The following is a 16,051-nucleotide window of genomic DNA, read 5'->3' on the forward strand; positions in this document are numbered from 1 at the left end:
CAAATATCCTCTTTGAGCCACACTAATAAGTACATTCTGTTTTTAAAAGTCATTAGATGTGAGCATTTAAGTGCTTTAATAAAAAAAAAAATCGGGGGGTTCAAAGTCGCTCCTACGCCCCTGGCAGGCTGCGTTTTTGTAACTTAACATTAGCTCAATTTATAGAAAGTAACTGGTAGCTGTATTTTATTACTGCCTACTTGTACAATGTTCAGCACATCATTTACAAACTTAGACTAAACTTGTGTAGCCTGCAGCTCCGTCCTACAGACTGATTCATCCAAAATTATGTCTTTTTTTTTTTTCCCCAGTTTGGGCGCCTCATAGCAAGAAGGTCGTGGGTTCAAACTCCGGTTGCCCCGGCCTTTCTGTGTGGAGTTGCATGTTCTCCCCGTGTCTGCGTGGGTTCTCTCTGGGTACCCCGGCTTCCTCCCACCGTCCAAAGACATGCAGGCTAGGTGAATTGGTGTCTCCAAAATTGTTTGTCTATGTGTGGCCCTGTGAGGGACTGGCGACCTGTCCAGGGTGTACCCCGTCTTTCAGCTGGGACAGGCTCCAGCCCCCCGCGACCCTGTACGCAGGATAAGCGGTTGACGATGGATGGATGGATATTTTTCAGTTTTCAGGTGAGTCTGAAAAAGTGGTTTTGGAAGAGAAAGGACGGAGGTGACTGGAGGAGCTGAGCTTAGTGAAGCTAATTACTGATGCAAACTCGTCCTTTTAAGCCGATGAGGAGACGTTTCTGTTTGGATTTTAACGTGCAAATAAAATGCACCTCAGAAGGGAGGAGGTTTCTGATGCTGTCTGTTTTTATATTAATGATACAGATGAATGTCAGAAGCTGTAAAATGAAGACACAAACATGAACAGTCGTATCTAGAATGATTCTGAGGTCATATTAACAGGGTTTTAGGGCTGATGCCCAAAACATGCTGAGCCATCACTGTAAAATCACTGTGGAGCAACAGAACCAACCAGATTACTTTCTCCAGATCTAAAGGTTGTCGTTCCTCCAGCAGACTGATCTTTAGCTGGTGGTTATTTATTATCTGCTCCAGCTTTTCCAACTATTTGTTCAGAGATATGGTGAAAATAACGGCCCACTATGATGTGAAATTACATATTTGTGAAGGTGTTCCTTCACAAATATGTAGCAGGTGTTTGGCGTTCCACCAAAGTGGAAAATTCTCGTTTAATTTGGCAAGATAGTCTTAAAACTTATAGGAAGGCCCTCCGTAATGCCAGAGCAGCCTACTACTCGTCATTAATAGAGGAAAATAGGAACAACCCCAGGTTTCTTTTCAGCACTGTAGCCAGGCTGACAGAGAGTCACAGCTCTATTGAGCCAAGTATTCCCATAGCTCTCAGTAGTTACGATTTCATGAGCTTCTTTAATGATAAAATTCTAGCTATTAGAGACAAAATTCACCAAGACCTGCCCTCAACTGGCACCAACTTATCTCTTAACTCAGGAACCTTAGAAACAGCTGTAGAACCAGATACATGTTTAGACTGTTTTGCTTCCCTCAATCTTTACCAACTAACTTCAATAATTTCTTCATCTAAACCATCAACCTGCCCTTTAGACCCCATCCCGACTAGGCTGCTTAAAGATGTTCTACCCTTAGTCAGCACCTCTATACTAGATATGATCAATCTATCTTTATCAACAGGCTATGTACCACAGTACTTTAAAGTAGCTGTAATTAAACCTCTTCTGAAAAAGCCCAAACTTGATCTGGATGTTTTAGCCAACTATAGACCTATATCTAACCTTCCATTTCTCTCTAAGGTTCTGGAGAAAGCAGTTGCTAAACAGCTGTGTGACTTTCTACAGAGCAATAGTTTATTTGAGGATTTTCAGTCAGGGTTTAGAGCTCATCATAGCACAGAGACAGCACTGGTGAAAATTACTAATGACCTCCTTATTGCATCAGACAAAGGACTTGTCTCTGTACTGGTTTTATTAGATCTTAGTGCTGCATTTGATACCATTGACCATCAGATCCTATTGCAGATATTGGAATATTTCATTGGCATTAAAGGAACCGCTCTAAGCTGGTTTAAGTCCTATTTATCAGATCGATTTCAGTTTGTACATGTTAACGATGAGTCCTCCATGCACGCCAAAGTTACTCATATAGTTTCACTTGATGGCATCGCCCTGGCCTCCAGCACCACTGTGAGGAATCTTGGAGTTATCTTTGATCAGGGCATGTCGATTAAGTCTCACATTAAGCAAATTTCAATTTCCCATGATGCACTGAGCTCCTCTCTCCTCTACTTTCTCTCCCTCTGTATGCAACCTCATCCCATTATTGCATGTTACTAACACAACTTCTCCCCTTTCTGGTAGTCTTGTGCTTTCTCGTCCCTCTCCTCTCTCCTCCTATCACTTCCTGCAGGTTTTCTGGCTCTGGAGCTGTGGAGTCTGGATCTGTGGTTGCGGGTCATCTGCTGCAACCGTGTTCCTGCTCGACACCCTCTGCTGCAATGACTATTCTATTGTTGCTAGTCTTATTGTTATTATTGTTATTATAATCATTAACATTACGATGGTTACCATTAACACTACTATAAATATCTGTACCATTTTTCATTTAGTCTATAGCAACATTACCTTCACTGTGTGTACCTCTGTGTGTATATTGTGTAGGCTGCCTCCCTCCCCTCTCTCCCTCTCCTCTCTCTCTCTCTCCTTCACCCCAACCGGTGGAGGCAGATGGCCGCCCACCCTGAGCCATGGTTCTGCTCGAGGTTTCTGCCTCTTAAAGGAAGTTTTTCCTTGCCTCTGTCTCCTAGTGCTGCTCTTGGTGGGAACTGTTGGGCTTCTGTAAATAACATCATAGAGTACGGTCTAGACCTGCTCTTTTATGAAAAGCGCTGTGAGATAACTGTTGTTGTGATTTGGCGCTATATAAATAAAATTGAATTGAATTGAAGGTACAAGGTTGTTTCTTAGTGTTTTATTCAGACAAAAATGTTGCCTCACCTCCGCTGCTACAACTCCATCCTAGGGGGAACACTGAGCTATCATCCGAGATACATAGAGGGAAATATTCATTTTGGTGGGCTATGTTTCTGATGTTATGAGGGAGTGATTACGGTCACTTTGTTTTTATCATGTTTCTGCAGAATATCGATGCATCAACAACCAGCGGCTGAGAGTTGACGTGTAAACTGCATTGTTTGCTAGCTGTAGCCAGAGTGATGCAGGGAGAATTGGACGGAAGTGCCCAGAAGATCTCTTCTCCACCGAAGAAGCAAACTCAGGTAAATTATGTCCTGAATCATAATTCATTGTGGAGCTGCGCATAGATTCGCTCAGCACCTCCGCTTGCTCGCTCCCTCTCTCACAAACACATTGGAGGTTAGCATGCACTCGCACCACCACAGTTACACGCTAATTCTGTGGGAAACACTGTACTGGTTTCGCCAATCAGTGATGTCAAGTAGCCATGATTAGACAATATGAAAATAGAGAAGATCTCCCAACCCTAGTTCCAGGTATATATTTCATCAACATTTGAATAAAAAAGTATTGGGTTGGACTTGCATTAACAAAGAACTCTGGCTCAGCCAAAAATCTACAGCATATTTGCGACATCCCTAGTACATAGAGAAAAACAAACAGTACTGTCTGCAAAGTGTACATACTGTATATATTGTTGGTATTTTAGCTTTTTATTCTTCTGCCTTATGTTTCACTACATCAAACACAAGACATCAATGTGGAGCAGACTGCAGTTCCTCAATGTCTACCGGTGCTGCTGCAAGAAGACGACACTGAGCTGTTGCTGATGTTCACTTAACATGTGCAAGCAATAGTAGGATGAGCATTTAATGGAAGATCTATCAAAACCAACATTACGATTCTCTATCTGAACTCATTTTATATCAGATTGATTAGGGTGTAATGATTCTCCGAATCTTTCGGTTCAGACCTCGATTTTTGATCTGAGTTCAGCTCATCACTTTTTTTCTTCCCAGGTTTTGTTTTGCTTTGGGGGGGGGGGGCATTATTATATAATGTAATAATATTATTATCCACCATGGGTTATTAATTAAAGCAGTCTAACTTGCAGGCATGATCTCTCAGTAATGACTGGACCAAAACAGTCACGTGACACACGCAGTTGGTAGACAATAAAATGGATTTATGGTGTAATATTTACAAGAACAGGCCTACTGCTCACCCTAACTGCGGCCAAAATCGGCAGGTCAGAAAAATGCAATCGGTGCTTCTCTAAAGTTGGTAATTACAAATCGAGACCAACTGTAAGACGTAGTACTGAATGACATCAGCACCAACAGGTGTGTTCACTGTTGCTTTACCTGGCCCTTTCTGTAAAATATCCACGTGTCCGCGCCTTCTAACCCAATACAAGACAGCGTCTCTTCCTGTGTGTTTCTCTGCACTGCACGTGTAAATTGCGAGCACTGTGTCTTCAACATCTTTTAGCGTGTGAGGCTGTGACAGTAGCCGGTTACTGTCTGTGCCACTGTGTGTGCCGTTAAATGTGACGGGCAGAAAATCGGATATTTGATGCTGCTCGGACCTGGTCACGGCCTGTTAAGCTGAAAACCGGCCTATTCCAGTCCCCAGCCAATTGATCAGTGCATCTCTAAACAACTAGCCTCCTCCACACGCGACTCACTGTGACTGGATAAGCACCTCATACAGCCCCATTTCAGAAATTGCAAACAATGGAGTCACGTGACGTGGTTGACGAGAATGGCTGCGTGAGGAGTAGTTGCGCCCATCCCAGCACGATATTAACTTTAAAACTTGACAAAGAGTCCAACTTTATGTGAGTTAACATATTAAAAGTTGAAGTTATATGACAATAATGCCAAACAATACCAGAAGTACCACTAATCCTCCAAGAACTGGCTCGGGTGGAACGAAGGCTAACGAAGTGGCTAACGCTAGCCAAGCTAACCAAAAGAAACCGCAGCCTCATGACGAGCCCGACGCTGATGAACCGGACGCTAGCACCATCCCTGGTAATGTAGCCAAAGAGTTTGCTAAACTTACCGCATTAATCCTGGAAAAGTCAGACGCCCACGACAAGAAGCTGGAGGCTATATGGGTGACAACAAGTGCTACAGATAGCAAACTTGCTGAAATTACAAATCGCATTTCTCAAGTCGAGAGCCGTTTGGGCTTCCTCGAGGAGGCTAACGAGAGACAGCAGGCGAATCCTCCAGCCACAGTTACTGAGGTGGAAGCCCTCCGCCATAAACTGGACGACATTGAGAATCGGGAGCGTAGAAATAATTTACGGTTCATCGGGTTTCCTGAGGGCTGCGAGGGCGGTAACACCATGTCATTCCTCATAAAATGCTTACCGGAGATCCTGAACCTCGATTCCCCCGGAGGACTGGAAATTGACAGAGCGCACAGGATTGGTGGATTGCGCAAGGGCTCAGGTCCGGAACATCCCTCGCCAGCAAGACCCATTATCGCCAGATTTCTCAGATTCCAGGACCGAAACCGCATCGCGGAGGCTGCACGCAAGATGGGTATAGTTACCTGGAAGGAGCATCGTATAATGGTCTTCGCCGACTATTCAAAGTTGGTTAATGAGAAGTGCATAAAGTTCAACGAGTGTAAGAAGATGCTCCATGAAAAACGCATGAGATTTTCTCTCGATTACCCGGCAGTGCTCACCGTGAGATCAGCGCAGGGCCCCCGCCGATTTGATGACCATAAAAAAGCCCTGGCTTACATTCATTCCCTTGGTTAACTCGGCGTTACAGTGTTTTGGTGTAATGGTATTGTATCATGGCCTTAAATTGTGGAGGGCTGAGCCCTTGCTTTGCGGATTCTTTTTCTGTTGGTCTTCCTTTGGTCCCGGAGTATATGAGGGTAAAGATGAATCCACTAAATGTTCCATCTTTGACTGTCAAACAGACATTTAGTCGTCTTCTTTTTTGTCGGAACATAAGTGGATAATATTGCTGGAGAGTTTCTGGCTATATGGACTATTGGCGGGTCCTCTGATCCTTTGTTTATTTTTTGTTTATTATTATTCTCTCTCTCTCATTATATCAGGAGGTTTAACTATTGGCGCTTAATTGTAATAGAGGGAAGAGAGAAAAAAAAAAAAAAAAAACCTTAAAGGACTTGATTCACGGGGAGGTTTGGGTTGTTTCCCCTCAGGAGAGGGCTGAGCCCTTCAGTGGGTCTATCACTAGCTCGGACGCGCATGAACACAGAGAGGACTCACCTGGAGGTTAGTAAAATCACTTTATTGTGCTAGGCAACACCGCTGCTTAATTTCATGATGTAAAGTGAGGCTTTATTGGTGAGGCAGCCCAAGCCTTGCCCTTTCAATGTTCGCCCATTTTCTGGTTTATGCATAGGGGCGTCATGGGTCACACAATAATTTTTTGTCTTTATGCAGACTTCTGTTTAATGTGTAACTCGTTGTCTGAGTTCGAAATATCTTCCTCTTTGTTATTATAAGGTTAATGGTTACGCTCGTGTCGGGCAGGTAGGAGGTTGGGTGGTCGTCACTGCCTGATTCTGGGCAGGACATCAGGTGCAGGGTGGGTGGGGCACGGTCATAGCGGCTTTAAGTTAGAGAGTCACGGACCAAACTGAGATTAGTGTTTGCGTCTGGCCTTACAGATGCATTTTTGTTGCTGTTGTTATCTGTATGTTTAATGTAAAATTTAATGTGTTTTTTGTCTCTTATTGTTTAGTGATGTTACTCATAAATAAGTCATTTTGGAAAGTACAGCAAAGCTTGTTTAACACTCATTATACATTATTTCAGCTAGTAGTACAAAAGGGTTGAAACTTATGAGCTGGAATGTCAGAGGCCTCCACAACATAGTGAAGAAGAGGAAGGTATGAACTTTCATTAGATCTAAAAAATGTGATGTGGTATTTATGCAGGAGACCCACTTATTACCACAAGAATCTCAAAAGCTCCGGGGTGATTGGGTGGGCTTTGTGGCGGCTGCCTGTGGCAGTAGCAAGAGCAGAGGAGTGGCTACTCTAGTTAACAAGCGGCTACAATTTAAATGCTTAAAAGAGAGTGCAGATGAGGAAGGGAGAATACTGTTGATGCTTTGTGAGATCCAGGGAAATAGTATTATACTTGCGAATGTGTACGCTCCAAATAGAGACGATCCGGCATTTTTTGGGCTACTTGAGAAGAAACTAAATGATATGGGAGACTATCCAATTATCATGGGGGGTGATTTTAATGAGGTAATGGACCCTATATTAGATCGTAGCTCTCCATCTGTCCGCACCAATAGGGCACACGCAGTGCTCAAAGATATGTCCAAAGCATCCGGTCTAGTAGACATTTGGCGGTTACAAAACCCATCTTCGAGGGATTACACATTCTTCTCTTCACCACATAGCTCGTTTTCCAGAATAGATTTTTTCTTCGTGTCTCATTCACTGGTATCAGCTATGGGGGCGAGTGACATTGGTAATATAATTATTTCAGACCATAGTCCAATATTTCTCCATATTCTGTCCTTTAATAAGCCGGCTAGGTCAACTAGATGGAGACTAAACTCTAGCCTTCTATTAGATGAGACCTTTAAGGAATCACTTAGATCACAAATCAACCTCTATATAGAGTCCAATCTCCCAACGGCTCCATCAGCAGAGGTAGCATGGGAGGCTTTGAAAGCCTTTTTGAGAGGCCACATAATTCAATACTCGTCATTCAGGAAGAAGGAAAACAATACTAAGCTCCAGGAGCTTGAAAAACAGATCATAACGGCAGAATCTAACTTTAAAAAAAATATGTCCTCTGGAAATCTTACCAGGTTGACTAGACTAAAATATGATTTTAATTCAATTATGACCCAGAGGGCAGAATTCTCTCTCTTTCGGGCAAGGCAGAAATATTTTGAGGAGGGTGACAAGGCTGGTAGACTACTTGCCAGGTACATTAAACAAAAAGAAGCAATGAGTACTATTCCTGCTATTAGGAGGGACAATGGGTCTGTCCTGACTGATCCCAAGGAGATTAATACAGTTTTTAGAGACTTTTATGTAAAACTCTATACTTCAGAGGCAGGGGGGGACAGGGATGACATTACATCTTTTCTGTCAACTCTTGATCTGCCGGTGTTGTCGGGGGACCAGCTCGAACGCCTTGAATCACCTGTTACTATTGAGGAGATAAGGGATGTTATTAAACACCTCCCTTCAAGTAAAGCACCGGGTTTAGATGGCTTTACGGCCGAGTTTTATAAAGCTTATGCTGAGGAACTTGCACCATTACTCTTAGGCACCTATAATGACGCTTTCGAGAAGGGTAAACTCCCTCCCTCTTTTTCCGAGGCCATTATCACCCTTATCTTGAAGGAAGGAAAAGACCCTCTAGACTGTAAGAATTTTAGACCTATTAGTTTGACCTCCTGCGACAGTAAAATACTATCTAAAATTGTAGCTAACCGTCTGGACAAGGTAATAACCTCCTTGATCCATCCTGACCAGGTCGGCTTTATACGTTCGCGCTCCTCGGCTGACAACATCAGAAGACTTCTTGATATTATGTAGGCCACTCAGGATAATGCCTCTCCCATGGCTGCTATCACGCTGGACGCCGAAAAGGCGTTTGACAGGGTGGAGTGGCATTATCTGCTCTCCACCCTTGAATGTTTTGGCTTCGGCAAAAAGTTCATAGCTTGGATTGGGCTCATATATACTCATCCCTCAGCGTCAGTGCTTACTAACGGTATCATCTCCCTCCCATTTGAACTGGAAAGAGGCACGAAGCAGGGAGATCCTCTCTCTCCTCTACTTTTTGCAGTTGCACTTGAACCGCTAGCGGTTGCTATACGTAAAGAATCTACATTTCCAGGCATACAAATCGGTGAAAAATGTCATAAATTGATGATGTATGCAGACGATATCCTTTTGTTTGTCACAGATCCCGAACAGTCTCTTGCATCACTATTCAAAATTATTGACAAGTTCTCATCCATTTCGGGCTATAAAGTCAACTGGACAAAATCTGAGGCTCTTCCTCTCACTCCATATTGTCCCAAATCCCTCTTCCAGTCAGGCACTTTTGCCTGGCCTAAGAAAGGCATTAAATATCTTGGTTTAACATCCCCCCCCATATTGACGGATCTGGTTAAAACAAACTTTGACCCCCTACTGGACAAACTGCAGACTGACTTAGAGCGGTGGTCTCCATTATCTCATTATCTCCAGTGTTCTCTCTATGTGGGGGAAGGCAAACATCATTAAAATGATTTGTGCTCCGAAATTTAACTATTTGCTACAGGCTATGCCAGTCCGAATTCCTTTGCGCTATTTCAAACAATTTGATCAACTTTGTAATACATTTTTATGGAATAATAAACGCCCCAGGATGAACCTGCGAAAGCTGCAGAGGCCAGTGGACAAAGGAGGATTAGGTGTGCCCAACTTGCTTTTTTACCATTATGCGTTTACCATTAGGCATATGGCACAGTGGTCTTTACCCCCGGAGAGAGCCCCTCCGTGGTTCCACCTCGAAAGCGCGGTGTCCTCCCCTCTCACACCCATTGCATGCATCTCAGCTAAATTAGCCCAACAGTATCAGTCACATCCCATTTTGTCTCATATTCAGTGGGTCTGGAAGAGAGTAGCTAAGATTCTTAAATTTGATCCGTATCTGCACCAGGCTGCCGGGATCTGGCTAAATCCCAAGCTCTGTATAAATAAATCTCCCTTCCTTTGGAAGCTTTGGTTGCAAAAAGGGATTAGGGTGCTCGGTGACTTGTACCAGGATGGGACATTAAAGTCTTTTGAGGCACTTAGTCAGGAATTTGACTTACCACGTAATCAACAGTGGAAGTATTTTCAGTTAAGACACCTACTGGTGCAGATCTTCGGCTCCCCTTCAGTAGTCCCACCGAGCGGTGACATATTGGAGAAGGTTTTAACAATCTATGGGCGTGGCCATGAAGCCTCTGCCTACTACGCTATGATCCTTATGGCCTCGGACTCTAATATTTTGTCCCTGAAAATGACATGGGAAACTGATTTAAAGGTGTCATTTACAGATGCAGAATGGGGCAGAATTCTTAGCAATGGGAAAAAAATGTCAAGGGAATTGCGAACGCGACTTATCCAATTCAAAATACTGAATAGAATCTATTGGACACCATCCACGCTGCATAAGGTTGGTTTGGTTGATAACTCAGAATGCTGGAGGTGTCAGGACAAAAATGGTACCTTTGTACACATGCTCTGGAGTTGCCCGAAAATTCAGGCATTTTGGTCTGGAAGAGAGTAGCTAAGATTCTTAAATTTGATCCGTATCTGCACCAGGCTGCAGGGATCTGGCTAAATCCCAAGCTCTGTATAAATAAATCTCCCTTCCTTTGGAAGCTTTGGTTGCAAAAAGGGATTAGGGTGCTCGGTGACTTGTACCAGGATGGGACATTAAAGTCTTTTGAGGCACTTAGTCAGGAATTTGACTTACCACGTAATCAACAGTGGAAGTATCTGCATACAATTGTAGAGAAAATTGTCGAACAGAATATCCCACTCACCCCTAGTCTGTTTATTTTGGGGGACCCCTCTGCATTAAGTGACCTGGCCCCTCCACTCTCTAACTGGATCCAGACTGTCCTCATGCTAGGCCGGAAACTTGTGGTCAAAGAATGGAAAGCCCCCTCTGCACCAGCACTGGATTTGTGGTACGCCACTCTGGGTCAGCTGGCTGCCCTTGAACATCTGTCCTATAGGTTGCTTGATAAAGTGGAGGAGTACAACTTGAAATGGGGGAAGTTTCATTCGTACACCTTGAAGGTTTAACAGCGTTCCAGCTCAAAAACATAGCATTTAACTAGAAAACAAGATTGATGGATACTTTTGGATAGAATACGGTACCTACATTTAGGCAAGGCTGTAACTCAAGGGCTAGGTGCATCACTGCTTTATTTTATTTTATTATTATTATTTTTAATTAATTAATTTATTTATTTTATTTTCTCTATTATTTTCTAAATGTATTTAGTTTTTGTCTATGGGCGTGCCACGTCCTCCTTTCATTCTATTTTGTTGTATGAGTATTGCTTTATTTTTCGGAAGGAATGTGTGTGTGTTCAAATGTTCTGAAAAATCAATAAAATGTTAATCATAAAAAGAAATTGCAAACAATCCCTTTAAGGTTAGTTTGGGCAGAAATCATCCCACCACTTTGACTGAAGGTGATGACCAATGATTACTTTTAGCTACCTCATTAGATTTACACTGGACTCACACAGGCGGCGTGTGCACCGCGTTACGGCTGCTCCACGGCTGCCGTACCTCATCGCTACCATTGAAGTCAATGCTTGTGCTCACACTAGGAGCGCAGCAGCGCGTCCCAGAAGATTAGTACTATAAGAAAAGTACTTGAAGATATGTTGAAATGCTGAAATGATGCTGTTTTGTTGAGAAGATGTTGAGCTGTGATAGTGATGATTGTGGCCCTTACATCAGTGCAGTGTCTGCATTTTGCTAAATAAAAAAGATACACTTTAGACCCTAATGTCCAGATTTCTTCTTATAACCATGTATTATGGATAAGCAATGAGAAGGTAGAAACCACATGGGAGTTTGTATGAACAATAGAGAGATGTGTTCATGATACCTAATATTTTATTTATTATTTTATTTTTTTTTATTGTGTGCAAGGAGTTTTTAAAATGAGTTGTATAATAGTTGTATTGATGTAATAACTGTTTGTACACTTTACAAAATAGATTTTTGGTTCTAAACACAAAACACACCTGTCCTTACAATAATAAACAATAATATATACATTTAACAACTTAAACATAACTTGTGTTACATATACTAGATATTCCCACATAATTTGACATATAATTTGATGTTATCAAAACACAAAATATTATATATCATGTGGTTGAAAAATTTGTGTAGAACTGACAGAAATCTTAGTACTAAAAAGTTTCCAAAGTTTTCCAAAAAAAATTTGAGTAGAGTGAACGAATTTGAATTTAGCTGATTAATAAAAAATGTTATTTTCAGTAGACTTTAAAATTACAATATGCAATTGCTGTTTGTACATAAAATGATAGTTATTAAAGATCATTTTTTTGTGGTTAATAAACATAAAAATTTGAATTCAGTGGCCTTGTAATTTTTATTCATATAACTTATACATTTTCTGTTAACGTGATACAAATTTAAATGCTGAAACAGTACAACTTATTTTGTCGCGTAATTAAAAAAGTTATGTTGAACTGACGTACATTTTCAGTCAGACAAGGGTCATGTGACGCAATCATTTTGTGTCAGGTGTACTCATACTTTCACGTTACTGTATTTTACTAACTAAACGTTTTGAGTACAGGCTGTTTCAAAGAGGTGCAGGCTAGGTGTGTGTGAGTGTGGGGAGAAGAGCAGAGGAGCAGATTCAAGTAAATAAAAACTAATCTAAGGTGGAAAATTACCTACAATAACTGCTGTTAATACAAAGAGCCTACAATATACACTGCCGACGGCTTAATGAGAGCTCAACATACCAATGAGCAGGTATATTGCGGTTCTGTCTCTCGGATCCGCGACACCAAATTGTTTTATGTTGCAATTTTGGTCTCTGTTTCAGAACCATTACAGCCCTACTACTAAGTAGTCTGCCTACTATTCAGTGAGGAAAAATGTATACAGACTTTTGTATAAATTATCTAGTGTGTTATCACGATTTAAAAAAAAAAAACACACCTAACCTTCATACATGATGTCATCGATGATGTCACTGATGGGCTTACCTGAGCAGGTGAGATCCAGGATGAAGGAAGAGGAAGTTGATTCTACACACTCCCTCAGAGCAGATCCAGACTGAACACAGTCAGACCTGATCCACCACACAGGTCTGACTGAGGACTCCTTTCTCTCTCCTACAGAAACAGCAGAGCCACAGTCCAGATCTCTACAGACAACAGCTGCTTCCTTCAGGGTCCAGAAAGAGACAGAGTATCTCATTGGTCTCCAGTCTCCCTGTTTCAGCTCCAGTGTTCCTGCACAGCGACTGGCTCCTCCCACCAACCTGACATCATCAGCCTCTGAACAGAAACCAGAGAGTCATCAGTAAAACAAGAAAGTGATTTTCATCAGAACAGAAATGAACCAAATCAAAGCTGCAGCTCCTCTTCTACCTGAGCAGGTGAGTCCAACAGCTTTTCCAGGTGAGCAGGTGTTTCTAGCTGAGCCTGAGCTTCTACAGTCCAGGAGAGCAGACTCATGGCCTCCACACTGGAACTCTTTGGTCCACATCGGAGCCTCCACTTCTCCATAGAGCGCCCCCTGGAGGACTGAAGGAGCCCCACAGCCAAGCTCCCTACAGACCACCTCTGCATCCTGCTGGTCAAAGTCAGCTTCACACACTGAGGACCACCTCTGGTTAGACTGGTTAGACTGGTTAGACTTCACCTCCAGTCTGCCTGAGCACAGACTAGTCCCGTTCACCAGCCTGACAGAGTCTGGAGAGATAATAGAAGATGAAATAGAGATAAAGACATCAGACACAAAAGAAAAACATGTCATGAAACAACAATTCAGTGATTCAAGGTGGACTCAGCACAACTCCAACATCAGTTCATCATTAACAACAGAACACATCTTTCTACCAGCACAGACTGCAGCAAGTTCACCAGCACATTTCCATTTAATACTCTGTCACACTTGTTCTCCACGTCTGAACACTTTCAACATGTTTCCAAACAACAGCACAACATCATCTGCGAATCTGCAGATTTCTCTGCTCTGTTCCTTCTGCTCAGCTACTCCACAATCTTTGCTCTCCACACAAACAAGTTCAACACTTTTCATTCTGTCTTAATGTTCTAAGAAGATCTGGAACCCAGAAGAAAAAGCTGCTTAGAAAATGCTCCAACAGCTCTAACAGGGATAGGGGCTGGACTCTTTCCTTTGGCCCCAGGGCCTCCTGAAGCAGCAGACATGTATGTTGTATATACATATATGGGTTGTTGATGTGACATGGCAATTTCACTTTCACAGAAGATTAAAATGAATAAAAATGATTTTGTCATGATTTAAGTGCAGTAAATGGTTAAACCTTTATTTGTTTTACAAGGATCTGTTGTTGTAAAAACAGATTTGTTATTAGATTTCTTTCCAAATTGTTCTATGGTGTGACTGTCTCAAGCATGGTTCAATAAATTACAACTTTTATAAATACTTCAGGCATGATGTTACAAGTGTCTATTTTAGTAAATGGGAATCATTTATTTCATCCATATATTTCTATATTTTGTCACTGAAAAACATGTCCTCTGGTGTGACACCATATCTTAATTTTAATCGGGCAATTCAACTGAAAACCTTATTTAGTTGAAAGACCCGATTAAAGATATGGTACTGAAGCCATATTCATAATTATTGAGATTTTTTTTTTTTTTTGCAAAATTACATTTTCTTTCTTCTCTAACACCAAAATAATTACACAAGGATTGTTCTATCGAGGAGTCAACTTTAATTATGTCGATGATAAGTTTGTTTAAAACACGGTTGATACTGATATTGTTTGTATCAACATTACATATTGAAAGTTAATTAAAAATTCTTTAGTGTAATACCATTTATTTCCGCTTTAATGCAATAACTACCATTATTGTCCTATAGTGTGACACACATAAAAGAACCAAAAATGTGTGTTTATCTCAAAATATATTTAATAAAAACAGTTCAGTATTTCATTAGGGGAGATATTATATATCACTCATCAAAAATGTGTATAACTTTCAACAGTTTTGAAAGGATGACAAAGTCTAACTCACTTTTATTCAAACGGTGCAAGTCCACGTCCAATTCATGGAGGAAAATAGTGTTATTCAAAAGTTCATGTCTAATAAATAACAGTATATGAAAAAAAGTGTCTTACAATTAAGATGAATCTCTTTCATGATTGTTTGTATATTGTTAAAGACTTTTTTTTCTTCATTTAGTTATGTCACACCACAGGACACCTTTACAGTGCAGTTCAGCCAAAATGTAAAAAAAACAGGGAAAGAATGAACAAAATTAGTGACCTTTTATATTTTCCTAAAAATCTGATTTTACACAACATAATATGTTTTTTTTCTTCAAAAATGGTGTTTTACGAGAAAATATTTTTACTACCCATAGGCCTATATATCTTGGTGCATTCAGCAGCAGATTTACTGAGGCAGCCGCTCATCAGACTGTCATGGCTGCCAGAGACAGTCTGCTGCTATGCTAGACTGAGTGTTATAAACTGGGCCGACACATTCTCACTTCCGAGTCGTCACATATGTACGCATGGTAAAGTCAGTTTGTAACGCACTGCGGGAAGTCCTGTAGCATCATATTTCAACGCTACAGGTAGGTGTGTGATATTTTTTATTTTTTATTTTTTTTAAACCTGTCCTGTCCAGCAGCCTGGTATAGAGTATGATGAGCTAGATGGGATGATGAGATTTTACTTTAACAAGAGAGTATTAATATACTCGAAACCTGCAATAGAACAGAGAGGGGGGCTTGGGGAGGAGAAAAACAACAACAAACAAACACAAACAAAAATAAACAATATAAATACTAATAATAGTATAAGACAACCAGCCGAACAGCAGCAATAAACAGCTGACATAGTAAGACAACGAAGGGAAAAATGAAAACAAGAAACAGTCCAGCACACTAAATAAGCAACACAACACAGCCACGAGAGCTGGAATAATAACAATTAATTTAAATAAGTAACTGAAAGAAAAGCATCAGGAATAATTCTACCAGGAAAAGTAGAATACTTGCTTAAGGAGGTGGTTGCGGTGGCTGTTGGGCCATAAACTGGACTTTTACCCAGGAAAGCAGCGTTCGTTTCCATTTGAAACAAAAAGTTTACATTGAATGTTACACAAGTAAAGAATAAAGTGAAATACTGTGGATTTCAAAAGAATTACAAAATCCCTGTAAAAAGAAAAACATATTTTATAGAGAATTTCTGAAACACAGATCTATAGCAGCAGAAAATACATATAAGAAATATAAAAATAAGGAAATTAATATTATAAGAACTTGTAAGATAGA

General features: G+C 41.1%; 2 protein-coding genes across 2 annotated transcripts in view; one reads left to right on the top strand and one right to left on the bottom strand.

The window, feature by feature from the left end:
- The window catches only part of LOC119891504 (scavenger receptor cysteine-rich type 1 protein M160-like), a 1,270,577-nt gene that overhangs the window by 1,150,957 nt on the left and 103,569 nt on the right, over positions 1-16,051 (bottom strand). The window contains exons 17-18 of the mRNA XM_038703207.1: positions 13,144-13,467; positions 12,757-13,050 (exon numbers count right to left, since the gene is read on the bottom strand). Coding sequence (XP_038559135.1) covers positions 12,757-13,050; positions 13,144-13,467 — 618 coding nt within the window. The remainder of the gene's footprint in view (positions 1-12,756; positions 13,051-13,143; positions 13,468-16,051) is intronic.
- On the top strand, positions 9,182-10,816 carry LOC119891591. Its single transcript, XM_038703361.1, has 2 exons — positions 9,182-9,807; positions 10,458-10,816. The coding sequence occupies exons 1-2, from the start codon at positions 9,210-9,212 to the stop codon at positions 10,790-10,792; spliced, it is 933 nt and encodes a 310-aa protein (XP_038559289.1). The 5' UTR covers positions 9,182-9,209; the 3' UTR covers positions 10,793-10,816.

Source organism: Micropterus salmoides, unplaced genomic scaffold (genome assembly GCF_014851395.1).
Source record: "Micropterus salmoides isolate LMB-PRFRI ecotype aquatic unplaced genomic scaffold, ASM1485139v1 Ms_hic_scaffold_7, whole genome shotgun sequence".
NCBI lineage: Eukaryota > Metazoa > Chordata > Actinopteri > Centrarchiformes > Centrarchidae > Micropterus > Micropterus salmoides.

Coding starts and splice junctions, on each gene's coding strand:
- LOC119891591 (XM_038703361.1), top strand. CDS start 9,210: ATGTGGGGGAAGGCAAACATCATTAAAATGATTTGTGCTCCGAAATTT. Junction 9,808..10,457: donor TAGTCAGGAATTTGACTTAC/CACGTAATCAAC, acceptor AATTTGACTTAC/CACGTAATCAACAGTGGAAG.